The 25,975-nt window shown below is 31.7% G+C and overlaps 3 protein-coding genes and 1 long non-coding RNA gene across 8 annotated transcripts; 2 read left to right on the top strand and 2 right to left on the bottom strand.

Moving 5' to 3' along the window:
* Positions 1–430: 430 nt before the first annotated feature.
* On the top strand, positions 431–9,797 carry LOC107364101 (uncharacterized). Of its 2 annotated transcripts, XM_015931411.3 has the most exons (5): positions 431–680; positions 757–1,158; positions 1,249–2,373; positions 7,559–8,472; positions 8,666–9,797. In XM_015931411.3, exons 2-5 carry the CDS (start codon positions 758–760, stop codon positions 8,788–8,790), a joined length of 2,565 nt encoding a protein of 854 aa, XP_015786897.1. In that variant the 5' UTR covers positions 431–680; position 757; the 3' UTR covers positions 8,791–9,797. The 2 variants fall into 2 exon arrangements, with proteins under 2 accessions (XP_015786897.1, XP_089124790.1); XM_089268664.1 differs by having other exon boundaries at positions 649–1,158.
* A 317-nt stretch (positions 9,798–10,114) lies between these two features.
* On the bottom strand, positions 10,115–12,499 carry LOC107363851 (glucose dehydrogenase [FAD, quinone]-like). Its single transcript, XM_015931115.3, has 4 exons — positions 12,097–12,499; positions 11,642–12,034; positions 11,001–11,579; positions 10,115–10,880 (listed from the first exon to the last, which is right to left on the bottom strand). Exons 1-4 carry the CDS (start codon positions 12,221–12,223, stop codon positions 10,120–10,122), a joined length of 1,860 nt encoding a protein of 619 aa, XP_015786601.3. The 5' UTR covers positions 12,224–12,499; the 3' UTR covers positions 10,115–10,119.
* A 556-nt stretch (positions 12,500–13,055) lies between these two features.
* Positions 13,056–24,731, top strand: LOC107364102 (monocarboxylate transporter 13). 4 transcript variants are annotated; one of them, XM_015931414.3, is made up of 5 exons: positions 13,056–13,582; positions 20,226–20,800; positions 21,751–21,894; positions 22,893–23,621; positions 23,868–24,731. In XM_015931414.3, the coding sequence occupies exons 2-5, from the start codon at positions 20,581–20,583 to the stop codon at positions 24,452–24,454; spliced, it is 1,680 nt and encodes a 559-aa protein (XP_015786900.2). In that variant the 5' UTR covers positions 13,056–13,582; positions 20,226–20,580; the 3' UTR covers positions 24,455–24,731. The 4 variants fall into 4 exon arrangements, with proteins under 4 accessions (XP_015786900.2, XP_015786898.2, XP_015786899.2 ...); XM_015931412.3 differs by lacking the exon at positions 13,056–13,582 and adding an exon at positions 17,333–17,799; XM_015931413.3 differs by lacking the exon at positions 13,056–13,582 and adding an exon at positions 19,326–19,693.
* LOC107364104 (uncharacterized) lies at positions 16,164–18,327 on the bottom strand. The gene is made up of 2 exons (XR_001569063.3): positions 18,108–18,327; positions 16,164–18,025 (listed from the first exon to the last, which is right to left on the bottom strand). It is a non-coding gene; the product is annotated as an uncharacterized LOC107364104 (long non-coding RNA).
* Positions 24,732–25,975: the final 1,244 nt, after the last annotated feature.

Below are 25,975 nucleotides of genomic sequence, written 5' to 3'. Positions count from 1 at the left end.
AATCATAACAGCCGATCAATTGTAGATTCATTTCCAAGGATAAAAATGAGTATTTAATAATCCTTTTCATGTAAAATTATATCACAGGTAAATAGTTTCCCTGATAATGTCATCATTTCCAATAACTTATCCCCAATAAGATATTTATTACCTCTGTTTACAACATTTATAAGGCATAATACCAAGTTTGTTATTAATAGGGAGAGTCGTAAACAAATCAATGATAAGACATCTTCAGAAGATAATCAGTTAAAGAACCATACTTACCTGAATATAATAAGAATAGTTGATTGATTGGTGAATTTACCTGAACTAATTGATTGAACTTTTTTATTGGGATTATCTAAAAGCCGTTAGATTAAACTTCAATAGATGGAAGCACATTTTGTTTTCTTTTTTTTCAATTTTCTCAGAGTCTGGTAAAAATCATTAACTGAAAACTAGGTAAATGTAATCCTTGTTTATCTATGAACGTGTAAATTAATTTATGCTTGTAACGTTATTAATCAAAGTTAATTATTTATTCAGTTTATTGAAGTTCATTTTAAACCAACCGGTTTAATCTTTTTTACCGCCATCTGTTATTTAATCTCTCCAAGTACGAGATCTTTTTATTGTTTGTTTGCTGTTGCAACAAATGATTTGACTGATAGTGGTTAAGTGTTCTTATTCATACTCAGGTGAGTGATGGATAAGTATTTTATATCTTGACACTAGTTAACTTTATTTCTACTCTTTTCATACTTGTTTTCTTAGTATGGATTACAACAGCAACGATTTCTGTAATAATTCCAGTGATAAAAGTGACTATCAAAGGCCAACATCTCCTGATGAACGAGAATCCGTCTCATTACCTCCTCTCAATGCAATGGCTTTCACTATACCACTAGATGAGCCTAAAGTTAAATGGAAAGGTAAAAATTTCAGTATAAAAGATGCTATTCGAAAGTTTGCCCCTCCAAAGCCAGATACCATTGAAAAACAACGTCCAATCAAGTCAAGATCAAGTGATACCGAAAAAAATACTTCCAAATCAAAAGACAAGTTGATTAAAGATGACAAAGGAAAGATACCTAAAGAACCTGAAGGTCATGTTAGTGATAGTGCATCCTACTTGATTCAAAGAATGCTTAATGATGAATCTCAACAACTACAATGGTAAATTATTCTCACATGGAATGTTTAATTTTTTCCCAAGAAATGAATTTAACTCTATTTTTTCCTCTGTTTTATTTTATTTCTTCACAGTGACAATATGGACGATAGAGATACTGAAAGGTCCAATCTGAAAAGATCAGATAGTAAACGTAAAGTTAGAGACTCTGTTAATAGTGCTAAGCGTTCTTCTTCAGTTAATGGATGCATTGGTGAAAAAGATTCAGGTGTCTGTGATGATAAAAGTGAGTCAGGAACTTATACTTTGGACAAAAATGATCCTGTTGTTGAGGAGGCAAGAAGAAGGATTGATCAAGTATTTGGTGTTCCCAGTGATTCTAATCAACGATTTCCGTCCTCTTCAAGCCTAGATAGGATGACATCTTCTCTAGCCTCTATTTCTGCCCTTAAGTCTCTTCTTTCATCACCATCAAAAGCCGAGGTTAACCTGTACAGCTCTTCAGCAACTATAAATCGATCATCAAATGATCAACGTCGTCAATCAGACACTAAACCTCCTTTAGTTAATTCAACATTTCTCAATTCCAGAGTCAACGTAAGCTGTCCATCAAGTAACCCTGGTAGTGATAGTGAATCAAATAGTTATCCCATTGTTAAACCACAAAGAAAGCACAATTATAAGTCTGAAGATGCTGATGCAAGTAAAGATCAGTCTTCCATGTGGAGCCGTAAAAACTCAATGGACCGCAGCTCAATACGTAACAGAACCCATTCTTTCACAAAGAAATCATCACAATCTCCATCATCATCTCCTACTCCTTCGTCAATATTGAGAGCATCGGGTGTACCATCAGGCTCGACAAAAGCCTACACAAGCGGATCAGCGATTAATCTAACAAATCAAGGATGTGATAAACTCAAGAGAGTTAACAGTAACCAAAGAAATGGTTCAGACATTGATCTTGGAGATGATGATACAAATAGTCTTAAATCAGATGCATCAAATGCATCAACAGAACCCAGTTCAGGTTCTGGACAGTGTAAATCTTTAGATAATTCAAATAAGACATCAATGCGCTTTAATCGTGCATTCGCACTAAGAAGGGCCAAGCTTGGTATGGATACTCTCGGAGTCCCATTAAATTTAACAGCAGAGCGTCAAGCTCACCACAACTCAATCTTGGAATCTCGAAGTAATCCAAGATCTACACCTAGTCCTACATTCAATCGTAGTGATGGAGGAAGATTCAGTTTAAGGTATGAACACCATTTTCAAACTTCAAGCCACATTATTAATGATAATCGAATTGATCTCATTTTTTACAAGAACGTTTCTACTTATCTAAAAACTTGATTCTGTTCGAGTAAATTGTTTAAGGCAATTGTCAATAACCCTAAAGATATACTGTTTATATCCCATGAGTTTCTGTTTTTGTTTCATCAGCTGAAAATATCAACAAATTTTAACAGTTGAATTGTGTTGACATTTCATCTTACAATTGTTAGTGTCTGCTGATTTTAACCTTTTAATTTCAACTCTTTTCATCCTTACAACCTCAATGACAATAATGTAACAATATTTCAATCACAAACTCTAATCAAGTAAACCTCAAACAAATATCAACTCATGAGAATCAGACACTGATAAGATCTTGATTTTCTCATGAATCATGAATTAGATTTCTCTTATAATGACTGCTCAATGGATAAATCATTTTCTCCTTTAACTAAATTTTTAACTGTCATAATGAACTCCACCAATTATTAAACCATTATAACAGTTGACACTCTATGTTTTGTATAATGATTGAAATTTAACTGTCACTTTAATAATTGAGCTGAACATATCTGATGGGAAATAAATTAGCGTGATTGAAATTAACAACAATAGAGATTTAGGTAACAGTAAAAAACTTAACATCTCAATGATAACTTAATTTTTTCATTAGCTGATCACTTTGCCAAACCTTTTACCGTCAACAAACATTCATTGAAGTGAAGAAGAAAAATTCAACAAAAATCAGAAAAAGGATAACAAAATCCTGAAAGTAAACATCATTTTTTTACAAAATGGTGCTGTACGCTTGCTATTTAATCATCATCATCTTACCACGTCAATCAACAGTTGTTTACATCATTGTTATTGTGATTAAATTTTTACTTTCTTTGCTATTCCATTTAGCATCATAATGAAAGGATGTATTTACGGTTTCATCAAGTCCACCCTTTAATCAGTCTTGATGATGTACTTCACCTGTATCAGTATAATTTTGTACCTTTTTCACCTCATCATCTTTCATCAAATGCTAATTTATATTACCTTTTTATTCAGCTAATATTGACCATTTTCATGTAAAAATGATTCCTGATAAAGTCAATTGACTTTGTCAATTATCATCTATTCAAACCTGCAAATCTGAAAACCAGTTTACCATTTAAAATTCATCAGTTTCCGTTCAATCTACTGTAACTTTTTACACCATTTTTTTACCTGGTTAACTGATTCTTATTACACCATTTAAGATGAAATATTAATACAAAATGATATTATTCATAGCTTCTTGCTGTTTCTAACCATAATTACATGTAAATCATTTCGTTATGAATATCATTCAAGTAACTCTTTTTTTGATTATTCACTTCAATGCTTTTCAGATTGAATCAGTTGATCAACATTTTTTCATCTCAATCTCCTTCAAATGTCAAATCAACTAAATCGTTAACTAATCACCATAAAAACCTGAAAGATTTAACAAAGGATTGCTTTGCTAACTGTAAACTTGATGTTCACCAAATGTTCAGGATACAAATGAACAATTGTTTAACAATTACATAAGATGAAACTGCAATGAATATTTGTTGCTCTTTTGGCTAAAAAAGTAAATTTAATTCAATTGATGTTGATTATCCAGCTATTTTTTGTTGTTAAATTGAGTTAAATTTTTGTCAAGTCAGCTTTACCATTACAATCAGTCATAGCTATTGATCTAAAATTTGTTGAATGATTAATTGATTGTCTGACAGGTAAACTGCGCTATTTAATTGTTAAACTGTGACTACATTGGTTTGCTTGATTTCACTTAATTTGCTATACCAACAAGATTGCTACAATTTTCATCACTTTTTCACTTCCCTTACAGGTCAATATATTTTATGATATATGATAAAGCGTTGTTTTTTATAGCAACATTAGAGACAGCGAAAGTCAATTCAGAATCTATAAGTTAATTGACTATATTAGTTGTATTTTAATTGGCATCATGACCAAATCACCATCAAACAATTTACCCGTCAAAACCAATTTTATCAACGAGTAAAGATCGTGATTGGATTGACTAACAAGCCATTCATGCCTTGAATAACCTTTATTGAAACCATTTCTTGGGAACAACTTTATTCAATCACAATTGTTAAGTTAATTTCTTATACTATTTTAATTTTAACTATTTACTTACCAATTTATATTTATTAACATTCAACTCGTTCTATTGATTTGTTGATTGAATCTAAATAGAAACCGGCACTAAAATGATTCAAATCAAAAGCAACTTCATCACTATTTTGGTAACTTTTCATTTTTCAAAATTACCAAACTTTCGTCAGTAAATATCATTATTGTAATGCAATTGTAATAATTTGCAAATTGGTTAAAAGTTAAACTAAAAACTTAACCAAATGCCATCTTAAGCATTGCATCGAAGGCAAAAATTTCAAAGCGACTTCGAAGGTGAAACTTGAAATTTCGGGGTTTTTTCTGTGTTGAATTGGCAATGACTAACAGCCTTGTTAATATCAATGTCCTATTGACCGTGAGTTAATGATTAGACTTATCGTTTCACTGAACACTCTGTAATTTTGAACAGTTAAAGCAAAATGAATTGCAACGTTGAAACGTAAATAATCACTAAATAATCTTGCATTGACCTGTAACAGGTATGTTTGTTGAACCGTTGTTCCTGCCAAAATAATGATTGCTTTTTTGCTCAAAAAAACCATTGAGCTTATCCAGTGAATAAAACTTCACTTTTTTTTCTCGCTCAACTCATTATCCATTAAATGTCCCTTTTTGTTGTTACACCAAGCAACATGTTACCAGAAAAATGGGTAAAATGAAGGGTTAAAAGGGTGAACAAGTCTACCATTTTATTTAATAACCAATGTGCTGTAAACAAAATGATTACTTGATGTTTCACTTTTCAAACAGTAAACAAAATAAATCTCAACACGTTTTCACAATTGAATTTATTTCCACTTTAATGTTGTTGATGGTTTACAATGTTGAGAGTAAAATTTTAATCTATATTTAAATCTAATTTGGCAGCCTTAATCAATGTTAATCAAGCTTATTAAACTTACAGCTTCTTGATTGTCATGCACAGAAGCCCATGCTAGAAGGAAAAGTTTTAATTGTAAATCAACTCTTCATTTGAATCGATTCACTTTGTTTGAGTAACAAGTGCGTGCTCAAGTCTTTTGGCCTTTTTCATGGATTTAATGAAAAAATGTTCACTTGACTTTTCAGGTCACTTGACGGACAATTTGTTCACCATTGAAATCAACTTGAATTAACATCAATTGACTGTAATTTTATTTACTCAACTCAACAAAACTCATTTAATAGCTCTGTAGTTTGAATCTCCAATCATCCAAATGATCAACTTTTGACCTTCTCTTAACATTTCATTTCACTAACCACAATTAACACTTGCTGATCATTAATGGTCATAAACATATATGATTACAGTAAATACATATTGTCCGGTTGAGTGGTTGTTTTGACCATCTACAGTTAACATCATTTCAATGTTTTTAATTTTAAACCTTGTTTCCAAGTCTAATTCAGAGTCTTTTTTAGGTTAGTAAAATATTTCTCGAGTTAAACACCCAAAAGTAACTTGACATAATTGAACTTGAGCCAAACAATTGAAATTGTTTACTTTGGTGATTGAAAAAAGCCTAAACTACAATTTATATTTAGAGGTTATTCTTGAAACCATTCTGGTGATTGTTGATTGTTTATTATTATCATTATTATTCTTGGATTACATTATCATGAATGTTAATTAACAGCTAACCTGATCATTTAAATAACCCATCAATTTTTCACACCTTGATTTTAATCACCAACAATTTGTTTGCACTTTTTTCAGCTAATATTTCATTGATTAATGGTGAAATAAGCAACAATCAATTTTTCAATTATCTTTCACCTATTATTATTCAATATTTTGATAAATATAGTTTAACAATCAATTGACTTGACTTCACTTGACAATTCAAAGATTGTATTGTTACTGAAATGCCTGAAATGAAGGATTGATTTCACTAATGTAATTTGATCAAGCTTCAGCTATTAAGTGAAAATACTTTCCCCTGACTCACTAAATATGATTTTAATATCATGTTATTAAAACCTGATAAAATTTTCATGTTTATTGTATTGAAAAGTTAAACCTTTTCATGCCTTTTTTTGGTGGGAAAAAATGGAATACTTTGAATATTATTTAAAAGGTAAATTGTTTGGCATTTTTATCATTATTATTAGAATTCTTATTGTGGAATTTCCATTTTAATTGATTGAATTGAAACAATCTTTTTGATTGACTTTTGATGCTCAATTATTTTAGATATGATTGACTTCAGCCTTTTATGGCCCATCATTGGATGAAAGTCAAAATTTTCAGAATTCACTTTCATTTTCTCAACTAACCTTGATTACTTTCACTTAAACTCCTACGCTTTCTGTAAACTCAGATTAACTATTTTCCATTTTTCCATTTAATCATCTTCTGATTCAGGTTCAAGTTTTCAGATTTTCAGAAAATGAGATTAACCTTAAATAAAATGGTAACCCAATGTTGACACATTCAGTTTAAGTCTTCCTCATTTGCCAATATAAATCAGTTTTATGTTTGTTTGCTGTTATACTAATCGATTGGTGTTATCAACAATTAGGCCAAACTGGTGAAAATGCTCATAAATCAGTTTTCCCTCATTGAGCAAAAAAAAGGTTGATTATACAATTAAAGAAAGTGAGTTTCATCATGACAAAAATATCAGCAACTCGATACATTTGGGAATAAGATGAAACTGTAAACAATCAACCCAAAGGATTCATTTTTAATGTTGATTGGATAAAATATTAATCTGGTTGAAATATTTACGATTTCATCTTATTCCCAAATGCATCGATCGTGTTCGGATCAAACTCATTTTTTAGAGACTTTTTTGCACTATTTACCAATTTTTAACATCTTAATCTCAATAGATTATGTTGAAACAAAGCGCTCAAAAAAGGGAATGTTTCGATTGTGATTTCAATTGAAAAGGCCGGTCAAACCCTATTTTCTTAGATTATCATTATTAATGTTTTCAGCTTGATTCCCTTTTATGTGGAAAAAACCGAAAATTAATCCAATTGTTTATGTTTTTATCCAATCAGGGTAATGAATAATAATCAAAATTCAAATAGGAAACCTCCAGCAGGTAATCCTAATCATTGGAGCCGTCAATCAACATCAGGATCCGGAAATAATAATGCCAGGCAACCGATTGTTAACAAATTACGCACCATGAGTACTTCATCTGACACCGAAAATCGATGTTCATCGCCTGGTCAATCCCCTTGTCGATCAATGAAATCATTTCCCATCCAGAAGAGTTCATCATTTCATAATCCCAAAGAGTCAAGCACTTTATCCTCGGTTCGTCAACAGGTTTCCAATCTTCGGGGAATGTCACCCTTTTCGGTATCTAAACGCTTCTTTTCAACCAAACCTCACCAACAACACCAAATGGGCTACAATAGTGACAATACTGGTCTTGGTAATAACCACAATTCAACTGGGATGCAGCATAATTTATCAGCTTCAAGGAAAACCAATCAAAATTATGAAGATAGACGAAATAATATGAGTGAAAGCTTGAATGATTCCAAATTATCTCGATTAACAGGGTCACATCGAAACCCAGCACAATCTTCAATACCAAGCTCAACGCCATTAAATAAAGGAGTTCACGCTAATTCACCATCATCACCATTATCACCATCAACACCAAACAGAGCAATTTATAATGGCAATAATGGTGAAGGTAAAGGCAAAGAACTGAGTGCCTTAGATAAGCTTGTTATTTCAGCCATTTTTCAATTATCTCACAAACTACGCTACAATTTACGGGTTATCCTGGATAATGAACGAATAAAGTATCCCAAAGGAAATGAGACTCGCCTTATGATTGAAGAACTGCTTCCCCAGGTTTCAGTTCAAGAGAAACGAATGCTTGATAATGGTGATTTAAGTCGAGATTTATCGCATATATTGAAAAATTTGAAAAAAGTTGAACAGAGTTTCGATGGTGAGTTTAATTAGTGTGTAAAAACAAACGTAAAAATCAATTTTTAAATTCAATAGCAACAATAGTTGAATTACCATTCAAATGACCAAATGACTGTAACTCAATGCTAGTGAAAGTGAAATGAAAATTAATGACAAATTACTGATTTATCTGAAATTGAACTAATTTTTACCTTTTTCTTTACCATTCATAGTTGTTACCTTACTTTTGGCTAATGGAAACGCCAACTCATTTAGTGGTTCATCATCGCCAGGAGGAGATAATGACTTTTATGGTGATGTTAACGTTTCTTGCAGTGATTTTCAAGATGAATATTGATATTGAACTATCAGAATGAACACATATTACAAGCAAAATATGGAAAAAAAGAAAGGAAAAAAATGGATCCAAAATTTGTCTCTATTTCTGTTATCTTGTTATTCACCCAACTCTTTCTCACATCTGACCATTGAAAGCAAAACAAAAACATTAGCCATGGTTCATGTCCTTTTATCTGCTGCCTTTTTATCCAAGCCTCTGGAATATTATTATCCTATTATCATTATTTCAAAGTAAAGGAAAGGAGAGAGCAAGATGATAATAAAAAAAAATGTCTCTTTCATTCATCTATCAGAAACTGAATCAGACCTGAACAACTTGACCAGAATCACAGCAACCATCTACACTCAACTTGGTGTCCAATTTTCACACTAACTTGACTCTTCAATCTGGATAATTTTCCTTCTTCTAGTTCTTTTATAATATAAATATATTATAGTTATTATTTTTAACGTTTATCTTCACCCACAAAACACACAAAAAATACGCATACAAATACACCACATCAACCGACTAACATAAATTTACACACACAACATATTTAACTCTTGAGAAGTCCAGAAAGTTTGAAATACAATGTATTTTTTAAACCATTATCCCCATCATTATCAACATAATCATGGCTAACAACTGAAAAGAGATGAATTTATAATAACTCTTTTGTTGTGTTTATTTGTGTGTACATTTAAGTCTCCCAGATACACTTCAACACATACATATATATTTTGAATCAATTTGATTTTTTTTAAAAAATCTAAATATATATTTATGTACTTGCGCTTCATTTTTTGGCTTGTAAACACAATTTGAGGCAACTTTTGCTGAAAAATATTTACACACACATGCTTTATATATATTATATTAATTGCTTTTGACTGTACAGCTTTTGGATCTTTTCATTTGATCTGTTAAATTCAATTTACAATCAATCTGGTAAAATCTCAATTGCTTTTTATTTTGTATATTAAACAATTGATTGTCTGCAATTAAAAGAAAACAAGTCAACAAATAAGTTTCGATAAACAATCAACTAATTTAAATGTTGCAAAGTTTGTTCTAAATTATTCATAACAAGTATAAATTAAATGTTCTCAACGTAAAAAGAATTATATTTTCTAATTTTATATTAAATATTTTCAACAATTACTTTTGCCTGAATCGTTGATCAAATGAGAAACTATTCCAGACTCAAGTAAAAATATACTTTTAGCTGAGCAAAAATTAAATGTGAAGCGATGTTAAGGGTTAAAATTTCAATCTACTGATAATTCAGGTTAGCTAATAGAAATGAAATTGTAGTAATAAGAATAGGTGAAGAAAAAAGTTAAATTATTCAAATAAATGATTTTGTTTTTTATTAGTATAATAGGTTTCATCAGAATCATCATCGAGCTCAGACGACTCGCCTTTGATTAAATCTGATGCCTTCTCTGCAATCATAATTATTGGTGCATTGGTGTTACCAGAAACAATGGTTGGCATGATGGAACCATCGGCAACTCTTAAACCAGAAACACCCAAAACTCGAAGTGAAGGATCAACAACGGACCTTGGATCAGTACTGTCGCCCATTCGACAAGTGCCAACAGGATGATAAATTGTTGAAGTATATGTCCGAGCAACACAGGCCAAATATTCATCAGACCACATTGTATAAATTTCACAACCAGGAAAAACGGTTTCAAATATTTTTGAACCTAAAGCACGGAAAGATGGAGCTAAGCCAACAGCTATAGATATTTTCATGGCCTCAACCATGGAATGAATATCATCTGGATGGGTTAAATAACGAGGATTGATTATTGGTGGTTCATATGGACTTGAGGATCGAAGGCGAATATAACCAACTGATTTAGGACGCAACATAACTGGATAAATTGAGACAGTATCGAATGGAAGATAAGGACGATAAACTGATTCCCACATTTCACGTGTGAACCCTTGAACTCGACGGAAAACTGTACCATCATCGGATGTAGGACTTCCCGAGAGCATGTGAATCTCAAAATCGGGCCAATCGTCAGATAAATTGGCATATTTAGTCTTGATGAAACCAAGGCCTTCAACACCACCAAGAGCAGTAAAAGGACCTGAGTAAAATGGAGATTAACAAATTGTTATCATTTAAAATATCCAGATTAGTCTAAATATGTATATTTTAATCATCTATTGAACCATTTAATAGATTCAACACAAAATAATCTACTAACCTTTTCCATTGAGAAAGAAATCCATGATGTTTTTGATATTTCCAATTCGTCTTTGAAGCAATGACGCTTTTTCAGTGATGGTAAAATGAATTCCCCCTGGATAAATGTGATCCTGTAAATTTTCACCAACAGGTAAATCAGAAATAACAGGGATTTCTAAAGATTCCAGTTGTTCTTTGGGCCCAACACCAGAAAGCATGAGTAACTGAGGTGAATTAATTGAACCAGCGGATAAAATAATCTCTCTACGAGCATAGACAACACGCGGAAGGGAAAAACGATCAAATTGAACACCAATGGCTCGTTTGTATTCATTGAAGAGTATTTTGGTAGCCAACGAGAAAGGTAATATGTGAAGATTACGCCGGTTCTTGACGGGTTGAAGGAAAGCTTTTGCAGTTGAACAGCGAGCACCACGACGAATGGTTCCTTGAGGTGTCATAAAACCTGACTGGATTGGACCATTGATGTCAACATTAGGATAACCAAGATGAAGACCAGCTTTGACAAAAGCATGAGCGAGGACAGAAATATTTGGCGGTCTAGAGATTGTCAGATAGCCACCAGACGCGTGATAGCCTGATGAAATGAAATCAAAAGATTAATAAAAATAAACAAATTATTTACACTGATTAACTTACCATTGTCTAGAAACTCCTTTTCCTGGTTATCTTCTGACTTGAGAAAATAAGGAAAAACATCTTTCCAGGACCAGCCTTTTGCACCCAATTGAGCCCATCGATCATAATCTCGTCTATTTCCACGAACATAAAGCATGTAATTTAAAACTGATGAACCACCCAAAACCTTTCCTCTTGGCCAACGACTTTGTCGACCAATTAAACCAAAACATGAAGCTTCTTGAGGTTCTGTTTGATAAGCCCAATCAATTTTAGTCATTTGAAGGGTTGCAGCAGTAATCGGAATATCACTCAAAATGCTTTCCGATCCACCAGCTTCCAATAGTAACACTTTCCATTCACTGTTTTCACTCAGACGATTGGCAATAACAGCTCCTGCCGATCCACCACCAACTGTAATAAATTAAAAACACATTGATTAATGAATAAATTGAATAGATAACTTGTTGACTCACCAATAATGTAATCATACTCTTTATCCCAAGTGTTCCGTCCAATCATGGAAGGTTCTTCTTGTCTTAATAGAAGAATCATCGCCATTGGAAGGATAGCGGGTAAAAGTGCCAATGCACCTTGAACCATTGTTAAAATACGAGATGAGGCAAGCCTCTGTAAAAAACCGATAAGTTGAATTGATGTCAGAACAGGTAAGGGTTGAAAAAAAACGCAAAATGAGTTTCATCGTCTCGAAGAAATGTCCAGAAAAAAAAGAGTCAACTCTCAGTGTGAGAGGTTTAAAGCCAGTAGATTTACAGGATTAAATTTTTGTTCAAAACATTTTTGGGTAAACATGTTGCCTGGGTCCTTCTGCCCTTGCCCATCCATTCATCCTAATAAAGTGCCTTAAGATGTCCATTTTTAAGCTGCTTTTCAGACTAATGCAGAAATGGTCTTTGGTCAGTTGGTTCGCATTTTCATGATCCTTTCCTCATTGGTTTCTCATAATTTTCAACCTTTTCTGGTAAAGTTAATCAAAATGGAGGAAAATCTAGATTAACATATTCCCAATGAAATTAAAAGTATCTTTCATCTTTTGCTAAGTCAATATCACAACAACCTTTCAACAGCCTTTGAATACATTTCAACAATTAAAGATTAATGCGACTGAATGTATCTATTCATTAAGGAGAAACCATCAAATTAAATTGGATTGAATTTAAAAATAATTTCACTTTTTCTCATAATTATTAAAAAGATCAACCATTCCAGATAAAATTTAAACGATTCCAACTCTTATGTTAACCTGAATTATGCACTTGATATTATTATCATTATTATTGGTTACGTTCTGATGATTAAGATTGTGATTAACTTTATTATATTTGAGCTTTTTTTCGCACCTTCAACAGTTTAAAGGTAATATAAAAAAAGGATTTCATGCAATCAACATTTACTTTTCACAATACCTTTTCACTTGTAAAGGGTTTCAACAATTTTGTCAATAAGACTGTACTGTTAATGATAATAATAATCAGTGTAATTATAACTATTCTCATAAAGTGTATGTTACAGGATACAAGAGAGCTAAAACAATTGCTTATTGCACTTTGCTTCAATATAACTTTACCTTTCAATCATCTAATCACCATCAACTGTTTCAATCGATACAATGATCTAAATAAACAGCAACATTATTAATACAAATCTTTACCTAATCATTACCTTGTATTTTAAACCAGAAATGAGATGAATCAACCTTGATAGCTAACTATGGGTTTCCCTTTACCTTGTCAATCTCAACCTTAACCAACAACAATCATTATAATCATCTTCATAAACATTTCAACGCCACTGGATCCAACAGCAACAATTTATCCGCTTTTCCATGTTTCACACAAGTTATGATTATTTATTCAAGTGAACAATTTGTTTAAACATCAACAATTAACCATCTTAACCAGTTTTTAACCAAATCTGGACCAGATTTTAATAAACAAAAGGGTAAGTGTTATTGCCATCTATGGATTAATTATGTAACCCTTAACCCTTATTTGAATTTTCACTGGACAACGGTTTTTTGTTTTTGTTATTGAATGTCGTGTTAATTTTGATTGATTAATCAGCTTTTTATTTGTTTTAATTACTTTATTTTTTATCTTGTTCCGTGTAATCAGTTTATCATTTGAAAAATGCTAGCCCTTATGAATAACTGTTCAGAGTCTGAAAGTTTTGAGATTATCTCCTTGCGATGAAAATCCATGCATTTTTATTCTCAAACTACATCTTAATTTGTCCATCAAATCTATCTCGCCTTATTTAATCATTGCGATTGATTTAACTGATAACTTATTTGGCCTTACTCGATTATAACTGTGTTAATTGTGCTTATAATTACTATCAGCGAATTGCTGTTGCAATTTTTCTCTTTGTTTTTTTGGTGTTTTTTTGTGTCTCTTTTCATGCCGTTTTTACGTTTCTATATCTTTCTTAAATTTATCCTTTCTTGAATGTTAACTTAATTACGCTGCTGCAATTATATTGAATCAATAAATCAATCCTAGGTCAATACTCGTTAACCATCAACAATAATAATCAGTGATTCATTGTGTGGTAATCAAGCAATTTTACTTGAAACTGAGAAAGAACCCTTATGCCCCTGAAAAAAGCTGACTGGAAGAAGCCAAACCATTTATAATTTGCTGTCTGATTAGTTGGAGACCCTGATAATGTGATGTGTTTTTTAGGGAAACATCACTTTACCTTGATTTTTGCGTTGAACAATTTCCTTGAACCTTTTCCCCTTCTCCCATTGTTCAATTGGTACGTTAACAATTCTGGTCGTACAAAATTACATGGAGTTTTTATTTCCCTGGTAATCAATTTAATTCAATTGTTGGTTACAGTAATTGTCCAATAATAATCAATGTAATAACAATTATGTTGACAAGTTAATGTTAACCTGAACAATTGTCACACTCTATGTGTTACCTTTCTTTCCTTGTTGTTGTGTTTTGTTAATTAGATCACTGATCTTAAGTAATGATGGGATTATTTACTCCTTGTTTTTTTAGGGTCAACTTTGATAATCAAGTTCTAGCCCAAACTTTGATTCCGGGTTCAACGATCGAGCTCTCAAAAAGTCTAAATTAATCTGATTAGGCCTTGTATATGAAACTGATTCTCTGGCGAACCATCAAATGCTACTGAAAGGGAAACCAAAGATGAGATCGACATCCAATTGGCAGTGTTAAACCAGTTAAATAATTGCTTCTATTAATGCCAAAAATTGAAGCCTTAAACAAAGATACGTTGATCATATGATGAATTCAAGAAGCATCGCCTTTGATTGTATTAAAAAATCAGAGCAACAATTTGTAGCTTTTCAACCGATTGTTTTGCTGTCAAACATTCAAATGAATATGCGCTTAGCCACAATTGACAACCAAAGCAAAACCATCTTAAACTCAAAGCAACACCAGAAAATCAGTTTTAATTTTCTCAATCAAATGTGATCATTTCAGTCATCGTTCAGTACAATTGTTAATATTCAGTGTGTCATGTGTAATCAATTAATGACTGTCTCAACTAGCTCCAGTGAAATCCCGAGAAAGCAAAATTAATGAAAGGTTTGATTAATATTCTGTCAACTTTAAACTGGCTTGCTTAACTGTTCAGAAAAAAAGTTAATTACAATTTTCGTCTTCTATCTACTTTGATTGTGTGTTTTATGGCCAACCATTAATTCAGAAAACCTTGAATTGCAAAAAATGCGCAAAAAACTGCGATCAACTCTATTTAATTAGACTCAAGTTGTATCAAAATGGTTAAAGACACTTAATCAATGATATCGAAGCCATTCTATTGTAGTCTATCAATCGATTGACTTTCTATTTTTATCTAATTGTCCAGTATTCAAGCTCATTGATTACCAGCGTCCAAGTTGATTTACCAATTATGTTATCATAAATCTGGTTTTTGGGTTGAAATCATCTGTTGCTGTTAACCAACACGTTCCCAACTTGTGTTATGTTTATGTAACAGTTTGATTAATGGTCGCCTCTGGTCTTTAATTGTGATCACCAGTCATCGTAATCATCTTCATGTCAACAAATTAAACTTTGTTTCTATTGATAAACTGTTCTGATCAATTATGTCAACTTTATCATGTTGTTGTTGGTTATGTAATGTTGACACTGAATTTATAAAGACTATTATTGAGGAATCAAACAATGTTAAATTGTTAAATTTAACTCTCTTTTGATCAACTATTGGCAAATTGGAATCAAAGAAAAGCCTTGAAATTTTCAGTCAATTGTTCTAATATGTATTAACCAAATGTAAAGTGGTTAACCAAAAATGATTATTATTATGCCATTAGTAGACGATTTATACTGATTTAGTCAAGTGTTTACAAATGAGTTGATCAATAAATCAAGTGCAATTTAACTTTAAGACAATCATTTATCAATTGTCATTAGTTGATGTTTGAATGATGTTCAATTGTAATCATGAGAATGGGCAACAAATGACAATTGAATTTATAAATGGTGATGAGAAGTGAACAAAAAATGTTTAACTTGAATTTTGTTCGTTGAAGCAACGATATTAATGTCTAGAGCAAGGCTAACAATTAACGTAATCAGATGAATTGTTTATGGATAAGAATACAATTAAAGATATCATCATCATCTTAATTGACTATTAGGCAAGTTCATGGCCAATCTAAATATTTTCAAATGTTTCAACTCCAAAAATATAAAAACGTGTTTTAATCAGGTTTAACATTTGTTCACTTTCAGATAATCACAATTGGTTAACCATCTTTTAATATGTTAACATGTTAAGGTTAAATTGTTAACCCTGACAAGTTGATTATTAATATTCACACTGACCATGAATTTTTGACCAACTAAACAAAAGATCATCATTAATCTAAATTCTGATTGAATTATTCAATTTTGCCATTTTTTCTCTTTTTTCTGGTTCTTCGGGTTCATCTTGATTTTACTTTTTAATGTGAATTTGCTGGAATAATTGTATTGTGATTAAATAATAGCTAAGTACACCTGTGTTGATTGATGCATAGCCTAGGTCTTTGGCTTGAAGAAATCAGTTGATTGTGAGAGATGTTTAAATTTGACGAATCCAATCGATTTTGATTCCAAAGCCTTTGCTTCTTTAAAATGTCACTCAATTTTATTGTGTTTTTCCCATCCGAACCGACAATTTAATTTATTAACCAGGTGTAATGATTAATTAATATGATGCTAGAAGATATTATGTAAAGCTTTATGATGGAATCAGATGATGAAAATCAGTGTTAACTATTGTGATTGTCACAAGCAGCTATTACAATAAAAGTGCCATTTGTTTGTACAGTTGTATTTATAGCATTGACAGGATAATGTTTACCTTCGCCATCTTATGAAGAGTTTGTTGAAATTCATAACCAATATCAACTTGGTTATTTAATAAATTGGTTGAGGTTGTGTTTGATAAAAAATTAATCTTAAATGCGGAACAAAATGAATGGATGGTGATGGTGATGATTAATTTTGATGACAATGTTAACACTGTAACCGATTGTAACTGTGTTGATCTTTGATTAAATTTAATTGTATCAAAATGGAAGGAGATGGTGAAGTTGAAGACAAGTTGATGTTGAGACGATGAAGCGGGGAAGAAAATGAAAGTTGTTATTAAATTAAGTTATGATTGGCTGATAGAGATCCACAAAGGGCAGTTCTTTTTACAATTAAATGGACTCTTATTAATGTTTAATTGCAGGAGGAGCCTAAGTTAATCAAAGTTAACATTATAAATTGTTAAAACATTCACTCGTTGTTGTTCAAACGGTCTTCAGGTTAATTCAGAACAGAACACGAAAAACGCAATTCTTGCCATACATCCATTTTTCTATACACTTTTTTCTGCAAATTGTTCGTCATCTTTTTCTCATCACTGAGTTAATTTCCATCATTATTAAATCCCGTCCAACTGCTAACTAACAGTGTATTATTTCCAATGTTTAATTCATCAGTAAAGTGTTGATCATATGGTAATACTTTTTTGGTGACAAATTAACGCACAACCCTTAACACCTTTGTAAGCAAAACAAAGGGCAAACGCAATCCCAGAACAACGCGATTTGTAAATCACCAACAGGAGATCAGTTAACCAAATCAAATTGATGTTAAAATCAATTATTCCTAATCACGGTTAGTCTGCCATTTTATATTTCATTTCCCAATCACTTTCCAAATCCACTTGTTGTTTGTAATCCAATATGTCTCTTGTTTTCCCTCTTAAACTGGTCATCCATGTTACGTTGTAGAGACACCGTAATGCTCTTGTAAAGCTTGTTCAACTCTTTGCTTGAATCCAATTAGCTTTGTAAGGTGATTCTTATTAAATCCTCTTCCGGCTAGCATCAAGGGTGGTTAACTGTTGAAATAAATAATTGAAAGTAAAGTCTGCAATTAACTAATTTACGTTTGGCTTTTGATACAGTAATTTTTATATTTACCTTTCTTTTATATATTGTAAATTGAGAAATTGTAAGGAAAATCGCTATTGCTCGGCTAATTGTTGTACACTTGACTGAATTGAGTAGTTAACTAACTCTTATTATCACCCATTTAAACACCATTAATAATAAATTAGATTTAATGGAGACACGAGATTAAGAAGAAAAAGAAACGTTTATTCTTAGATTCACATGAGATTTGAACGTAAAGCAACAGTTATACAAGACGCAATGTGACTGGTTAAATGTTAAAGGCGCGAATTACAGTTTAGCTTTATTTCAATCTAATTTAACAATAGTTGACATCTTAATATCAATTATCACACACTAATTATGGTGGTATAACAATCAAATGCAAATAAGTCATCTTTAAGTACATTATGTCATTAGGCATATTATTGTATATTTACAATAAAAAGGGAAACCTGGAAGTGAATGCAAATTTATTTTAATCAATCCAAATCTATGATTAGATCAGTGTTAAAATATCAACTTATCATTATTTAAACCACTACGTTTGAGGTAACCTTTATTTAATCAAATGGTTAAATTGTTTAATCTGGTGCTATTTTGAAATTGGTTAACTTAATAGTTAACTAACACTGTTAACTAAATAAGCACAGTTTGCTCTAAAGAGAGTGATTAGACCTGATAAAAAAAGTAAAAAGTAAAAATGAAAATGATAAGAAACCTAAAATGAAATAAAATGAAAATATGAAAACCCATTGAAAGCAATGGAAAATCAAGACAAAATTTTGTCTTGAAAATTGAAAAAAAGTGTTGAGATTAGATTACATAGTGGTTTAAATCAGTTAAACCACAATATCTCGAAGCTATGAGATAAAACACTCGGGCTTCGCCCTCGAGTTTATATCTCATAACTTCTCGATGCAGTGGTTTAACTATCACATAATTCAGTTTTTACGCAAACATTGACTGAGATTTTGTTTAACAATATTAATTGAAATGAGTCAATATTTGATGATGAATATATTTGATCAGCAGAGGCAAACAATCAACTGAACCATTTGAAGTTATTTAATTTCCCTAAGAAGCTACTGGAATTATTAGATTAACCATTAAAATATGTTTCGATTGGCAATAAAATGATGAGCAAAAATTGATACTTAAATCACATTGCTTTGAACCGGAATTTCTGGTTCATCGAGTTAATTGAGTTTTGTTTTTATGTTTCACTTTGCACTCAATCAGGCCTAAAATTGGTTAAGTACTGATGAACGCAACAATCGTTAAGATGATCAAGTGATCCACTGATTACTGACCTGTCCTTCAATTTAATAGTGTCTCTAAATCAAATTGCAACAGTTTGCTGATTGAAATCAATCAACCAACATCTCTTGGTAACATCATTTCACTGTCAAGGTTAAAAATATCTACAATCGACATTTTCACACTCACATCTTAATTGTATCTTTGTTAACGTTTTAATCATCATCGTAATAATTAAAACACTCAACATCAAATCATCAAAATCAAACTTAAAGTCAACATAATCAATCATCGTTAACTGTTGGTGAACTTAACTGTTTAACCATATTGAACCTGAAAGTGTTGACGCTTGAAAGGTACAATATTGTATCATTGAATTTACAGTTTAATTAATCATCATTAATTGCTTAAAGGTTTAGTCTAATTATTAAATCTAACAATATTTTCATGTCTGATAATCTGGTCATCTGGTTAACTTGTTAACCAAAACATGAAAAAGTCAAAGAACCAAAAAATCTGTCTGAAAGGTTGACAGTAGTGACAATCAATCGACTTTTAATTGTTGCTTTTCAACTATCAATATGGTTAACATCGTATTGATAAACTGAATCAAGAGAGTGATTAAGTGAATCGAGAAATGGTTACATTTGAAATAATAATAATGTTTAAGAGTTAATAACAGTTTGTGTGTTTACTGTAAGACTAGTCTAACAGTAGCAACCCAACCTTGCGTTACAATGTTTTACTTTTAATGTAAATCTTATTGATATTTTTGATTGTGTTCAGTTAATGTTAAACTCTGTTTAAATACTAATTTGTCCAATTAAGATTATAAATTACCTTTAATCAAGTAAATTAACCAAAATGTATCGTTTTGTTTTCTTCCAGCTGAACTGCAACAACAGCAACTATTTGAACCTAACCTGACCATCTTTAACCCTTAGCCAAATCAACCCAATTGTAAACCAACAACAAAGGGAAAGATGATTCGATGATATTAATGTTTATACGTTTTAACATAAAGATTGACCTGAAGTCACCTTAAGGTCAACAATAATCCTTAGCAATTAAGGTCAACCAATAAAGACCTAATCACGAGCCTACCAACATTACCAACGGAAAAGTACAATTTTTGTTGTTTTGCAAACAAACACAAAAAAAAGTGGCCAAATCAAAGCAATCAAATTGTCATCAAATCATCATCTTGCGTCCATTTTAATCAGTGTTAACCATTATTACCATCATGTCATCAACTGTAAATAACCTAAACCAGTCTGGTTCAAATGTAGACTCGGGTTATGCTTGGGTTATACCATTTGCATGTTGCTTTATAAATGCCATATTATTTGGTATCCACCGAAGTTATTCATTATTCTTATCTGAAGTTCTTGAAACTTATCACGTTTCCCGAAGTGATGCCACATGGCCTTTCAGCCTTTGTATGACCGTAATTCACCTTTCAGGTAAGCCTCTTAAAAGTGTCCTCAAATAACATGCTAATTCCCTCAAGTGCATTACGCTTATATCTTTAACTTCATTGACTTGAGGACAGCTTCAGTTGCACTATGATTATCATTAGCAATCACCGCTAATACAAACATAACCACCCAAAAGTTCACTGTTTCATGAACACTTTCAGCAAAGTTCAGATAAGCAAGAAAAAGGTCATTTCCATTTTTCAAGTCAACTTTCCTTATTTGACCATAAACAAGTCAAATTTGGGTAAACCTCAAGTTCAAATTAAATCCCAGAATCAGTCACCAAGAGGTAATATGTCACTAGAGTCAAATTGAAATATTTAGTTGATTGTAACAAATCAAGTTTTACTCTGATTCTGGTTGTCACAAGCTTAGGCCTCAGGGTTGTTCACCAGTCAGTCAAATTTTTAACCTTAAGGGTTACAGAGTTATTTATCGATCACACTTGAGGTGTTATCTTGATATCAGTCGATTATATTTAGATGCACTTCGATAGAGCAAAATAACAAGATAATGTTGAATGTTAACAGAAGGTTAATCAATCTGCCATTTTATTAGCAATATAAAGGTAAACTAGTATTAATTTGATTCCCTTTCATTGTGAAAACTAGTTAATGATGATAATCATAATAAGTAATTTATTTCATTCGAGGTTCCAAGTAATTTTTGCTTATTTTTTGTATTCATTTCTTGAATTTCATATTATCACAATAGTCCAGAATTTCCGAGTCTTGCTTGACCAAGGTTAGGTTAGTCATTGAAGGATATTGAATATTGACCAATTTAATTTCAATTTCATTTATACCTTTTTTGACTATAAGATTGACTATATCAACCAGATTATTAACCTTGCTTGTAAATATTAACATTTCCTGGTTATCCAATTTCTGGTTAACAGAATAATTGATTTTTACTAATTTAACCCTCTATTACAGGTCCTATTTCGGGTGTTTTAAATTCCCATCTAGCAATTAGGACAATTGTTTTCATTGGATGTATCTTTTCAACGATTGGTGTTTCACTTTGCTATTTTGCTACATCAGTTTTGGATATTGTGATATTTGTTGGTATCATTCAAGGTAATTATACATTTATCAACTTTCACATCATCTATTAATAGGTGAACAATTTATTGATGATTTGCTTTGATTCTGGTTTTCTTCTGATAGTATGTTTAGGCTAAGCTTAAGCCTACAAAAGGCCTGAATGTTTACACTCTTTTTATGGCCAGTTAATCAATCAATTGATCCATATTGTTAGACAATTGTAGATACTTTCAATTGTGGTTGGTTTGTATTATGAAGGTTTTCATTAGCTTTCACTGTTGTAACATTTGTTAGGTAATGGTCAAGTCGAGTCAAATTGTTGATGTTGTCTTGTTTTCAATTACGTTTACTATCAGGTCGAGGCTCTTCATTAAACATTATAATAACCATTTTCTTAATCATAATAATGAATTGTTAATAGGAAAGGTCATCAAGAAATTAAATTCAATCAATTTCTTTAAAAAAAATTCTAATGGTGAGAGAAAGACAATTTCAGCAAATATTTTGATTGTGAGTTTTTCAAAAATACTTGTTGAGATCGCAATCGTAACAAAAACATGTTAATAGTATTTAATTATTTCCACTGTAATTTAATCTTGAACGATTAAATGTTGAACAATAAAATTTTCACCAGATAAAACAAAATAAAACAAAATGTCAATGGAATCAAGTAAAAACATTGGAAATTGATTGAATTTAAATCAAGGTTTACTAGAAACACTGTTAACCTTGGTTAACACCACAAATTGCGATGGATGTGAAGGAACTTAAATGTTACAAATGATTAAGCTGATTAATCATAAGTCGACAGATTGTTAATTTAGAAACGAAATCCAGATTTCGGGTTGATTAAGACCAAAAATAGATCAACCTATGATTGCGTTAAATGTATCAATTCACATTAATGTATCCTATTTAGAGGCTCACAATCCACAGGTTTGTTAGTTGGTTTGAATTCAGAATTAGTTAACCAAGGACATCATAATCAGCTTGATTACTGTTTAATCGCCAATGTTCTCCTTTTGATCCAGGTTTTGGTATTGGAATAACATATGTTCAAAATCCAGCAATAATTAATGAATATTTTGTTAAATATCGGGGATCAGCTCTTGGAATTGCTCTTTCAGGAGGAACCCTTGGCACTTTTGCCATATCACCTTTAGCCCAAAAGAGTCTAGAATATCTTGGTTTACATAAATCATTTCTTACTCTGGCTGTATTAACGTTATTAACTCTTCCAATTAGTTTAACACTTCGTCCAAGAATATCAGCATCTTCATCATCATCGTCCTCAACAAAGGAGTCATCAACTGTTTCAGATAAAAAGGACAACCTGAAGAAAATATTTTCAATATCGCCAGTTTATTTAACGCGTTTTGGCGACAAATATGTTATTAATAATGACGTTAACCAAACAACAAATAGTAAACCAAAAAGCATTAATTCCTTGACGGAGAAACAGCTAACAGCAAATTACAATCCTGACCAGGATAGGTCAACTTTACAGTTAATGTCTTACAAATTTGTACAAATGGCTTTAACAATGGAGAGAAAGATATCAGTCAGCGAAGGTGTTGTTTTACCAACAATCCGTAAATTATCTGAAACCGCCAAAAGATCTCAAGTTAAACGACAATTAGTTAGAATCGTGTCCATATTAACAAATCCATATTTCGCCCTTATTTGTTCAACTCATCTTGCATATTTTTGGGGAGTGATAACATACACAATGGTTAATGTTGACCTCGCCGTGGACAAAGGTTTGTTTCGCTTTCTTATCTTTCCTCTTTAAACTGCAAAGTCCAAGATAAATTGTTGTTTCTATGGTTTACACGAACAGCCATTAAAACACGAAAATTGACGATTGCAGTGAATCGTCCTCAATATTGATTCAATTTTTCCACTTTCACTATCTGTTGCATGTGATAGAGTTTACTACGAAAGCATGCATTAACTGTCAATCTTTTGAATAAAAATTAATGTATCACTTAATTGTCATCTTGCAGGTATAACACGAAATTATGCTGTCCACTTGATAACAACCTTTTCTGCTGGTGATTTAGTTGGACGATTAGGGTCAGGATGGTTTATGGACAACCGTTTAGTTCCTTTAAAGTATCTTGCAATGTTTAACATTTTCACTATAGGAGTCTTGTTGAAGTGTATCCCACTGACCTCCAGTTATCATATTTTAGCCACAATATCAACAGCACTGGGTTTTATATCAGGAATAATTGTAAATATGTTGAACATCTTATTCTGCAAATATCTTGGAACCGAAAATTCACCATTAGCTTTTGGGTTGAGTTCATTCTTTTGTGGTTTAACAACTTTAGTACGTCCAATGTTGGTTGGTTATTACCGGGACGCTGCTTATGGTTCCTACGATGGTCTATTCAATTTATTAAGTGTCTTAGGATTTTTAGCATCCGCTTTATGGTTAACAGAGCCATTTATAAATAGATCTAAATTAAATAAACACAATCAAAATGAAACCGTTAATGATTACAACCCTTCAACAATGACAACATCATCAGCAACCATCACATTAACACCATCTAGCGACAAACTAAAACAGCCACAAACTGTTTAACCAGATAATCGCATTTGTCTTCATCACAATTAAATCATTGCAATGAAACCCACAATTAAGTCGACCTCTCACAGATTGATGGAGTTTAATTTATTTTAAAAATCCCTTGGATTCAACCATTCATCAACTGAATGCCTCCTAATCATGAACTGCGATCAACTCTAAACATCGAGTCTTCCTTTTCAATTGTAAAACAATGGATCTGACTAATTTAATCTAAATCCTGAAATGTTTTTTTACTGTAAAACGATTATTTAAATAAAAAAATAACAAATTATCCAACGACTGAAATTAACTTTTGATGTTGATCATTGAACTCAAAGGAGACAAAAATAAAATGCAATCAATAATGTAAAGGTTATCCTTTCAAATGTTTAAAACCAGTGGATAACAATTATAACAAAATTGTCCACATTAATTATTCAGATATTAATTGTCCTTGGGTGTGTTCAGTTGAACTGTGAACAGTTGAATCGATAAAATTAGACGAAAGTGAAAACATTTGATAGTTTAAGTCCAGTAAACCTTAACATTGTTATGACTATCCAATGACATTAGAATCATTAATTGTTGTTTTTATTGTCAATAATAATCAATTTAATTATCCATGGTTAAAATGATTTGCCATTAACTTTTGGACAAACCAATTAACTTGGTTTAGGCTCAACAAAAAAGTCAATCACAAACTAATGAAACATGAAATGTTAGTTTGAAAAAGGTGAGTTACATTATGAATATTGAATAGGAAACGATGTAACTTAAAAAAAGGCTTTATTGATCAATTGTGATCATTGTGAGGTAATCTTTAGACAAATAATAATCAGTCTGTGATTAAACAATCCAGAATGATTCAGTCAACTGATCATGTTGATGAGTTAATGTTGAGTGGATCCATTTTAGGCGATTAAACCGAGCAACCATTCAACAATTTCGTTACATTTAGTGTTTTGTGTATTGGAAGCAACCAGAGAAAGGTAGGAAAGGCCTGGAAAGAGACAGGTGAAAGACAGTTATTATTATTTTCATGATGATAATGATGATTAGTGGAAGAGAGAGAGAGAGAAAGTTTCATGACAAAATCCCATCTCTATGGCAATATTACGGCAGAGAGGTTTCTAGGTCATGAGGACTGCATTACGGTTAACGCAGCAACCTCTTCACTTGTATTTATGTTTACCAACCTTTCAACATCTAGTGACTTTTGGCCTTTATTTTAACCTCACTTGGATTCTGGTCATTGCTGTCAATTTGCCAAAGCAATGTTATTATGACAAATTGGTAAGTCTTTTATAGTTTTCTTGGTAACTGAAAACAAAAGTGTAACATTGAAAAATATTGACTGTCTCTTCATGTGTAGGTTAACCATTGTCTTGCTATGATAGCCTTTATCACCATGACAAAATTTGATAATCATTGAACCATGAGTTTCAGATATTCAACGACTCAGTCTTCCTATGAATTGTGTTGACCAAAGATACATTAGATTGTGATTACTTGCCGTTAGTTTTGTATTCACCAGTT

The sequence above is a fragment of the Tetranychus urticae genome, chromosome 3, assembly GCF_039701765.1.
Source record: "Tetranychus urticae isolate SD_2017Ah chromosome 3, NJAU_TeUrti_SD_1.0, whole genome shotgun sequence".
Lineage (NCBI taxonomy): Eukaryota > Metazoa > Arthropoda > Arachnida > Trombidiformes > Tetranychidae > Tetranychus > Tetranychus urticae.
The sequence above is the reverse complement of the archived record's forward strand: the minus strand, read 5'-3'. Positions and strand labels throughout refer to the sequence as shown.

Bases quoted from the DNA above. Each gene is read 5' to 3' on its own strand.
- LOC107364101 (XM_015931411.3), top strand. From the start codon at position 758: ATGGATTACAACAGCAACGATTTCTGTAATAATTCCAGTGATAAAAGT. The intron at 1,159-1,248 runs GTAAATTATTCT...ATTTCTTCACAG, and splicing joins GAATCTCAACAACTACAATG to TGACAATATGGACGATAGAG. The intron at 8,473-8,665 runs GTGAGTTTAATT...TACCATTCATAG, and splicing joins AGTTGAACAGAGTTTCGATG to TTGTTACCTTACTTTTGGCT.
- LOC107363851 (XM_015931115.3), bottom strand. From the start codon at position 12,223: ATGGTTCAAGGTGCATTGGCACTTTTACCCGCTATCCTTCCAATGGCG. The intron at 12,035-12,096 runs GTGAGTCAACAA...AATTTATTACAG, and splicing joins AGAGTATGATTACATTATTG to TTGGTGGTGGATCGGCAGGA. The intron at 10,881-11,000 runs GTTAGTAGATTA...CATTTTACTCAG, and splicing joins TTTCTTTCTCAATGGAAAAG to GTCCTTTTACTGCTCTTGGT.
- LOC107364102 (XM_015931414.3), top strand. From the start codon at position 20,581: ATGTCATCAACTGTAAATAACCTAAACCAGTCTGGTTCAAATGTAGAC. The intron at 20,801-21,750 runs GTAAGCCTCTTA...CCTCTATTACAG, and splicing joins GACCGTAATTCACCTTTCAG to GTCCTATTTCGGGTGTTTTA. The intron at 21,895-22,892 runs GTAATTATACAT...CTTTTGATCCAG, and splicing joins ATTTGTTGGTATCATTCAAG to GTTTTGGTATTGGAATAACA.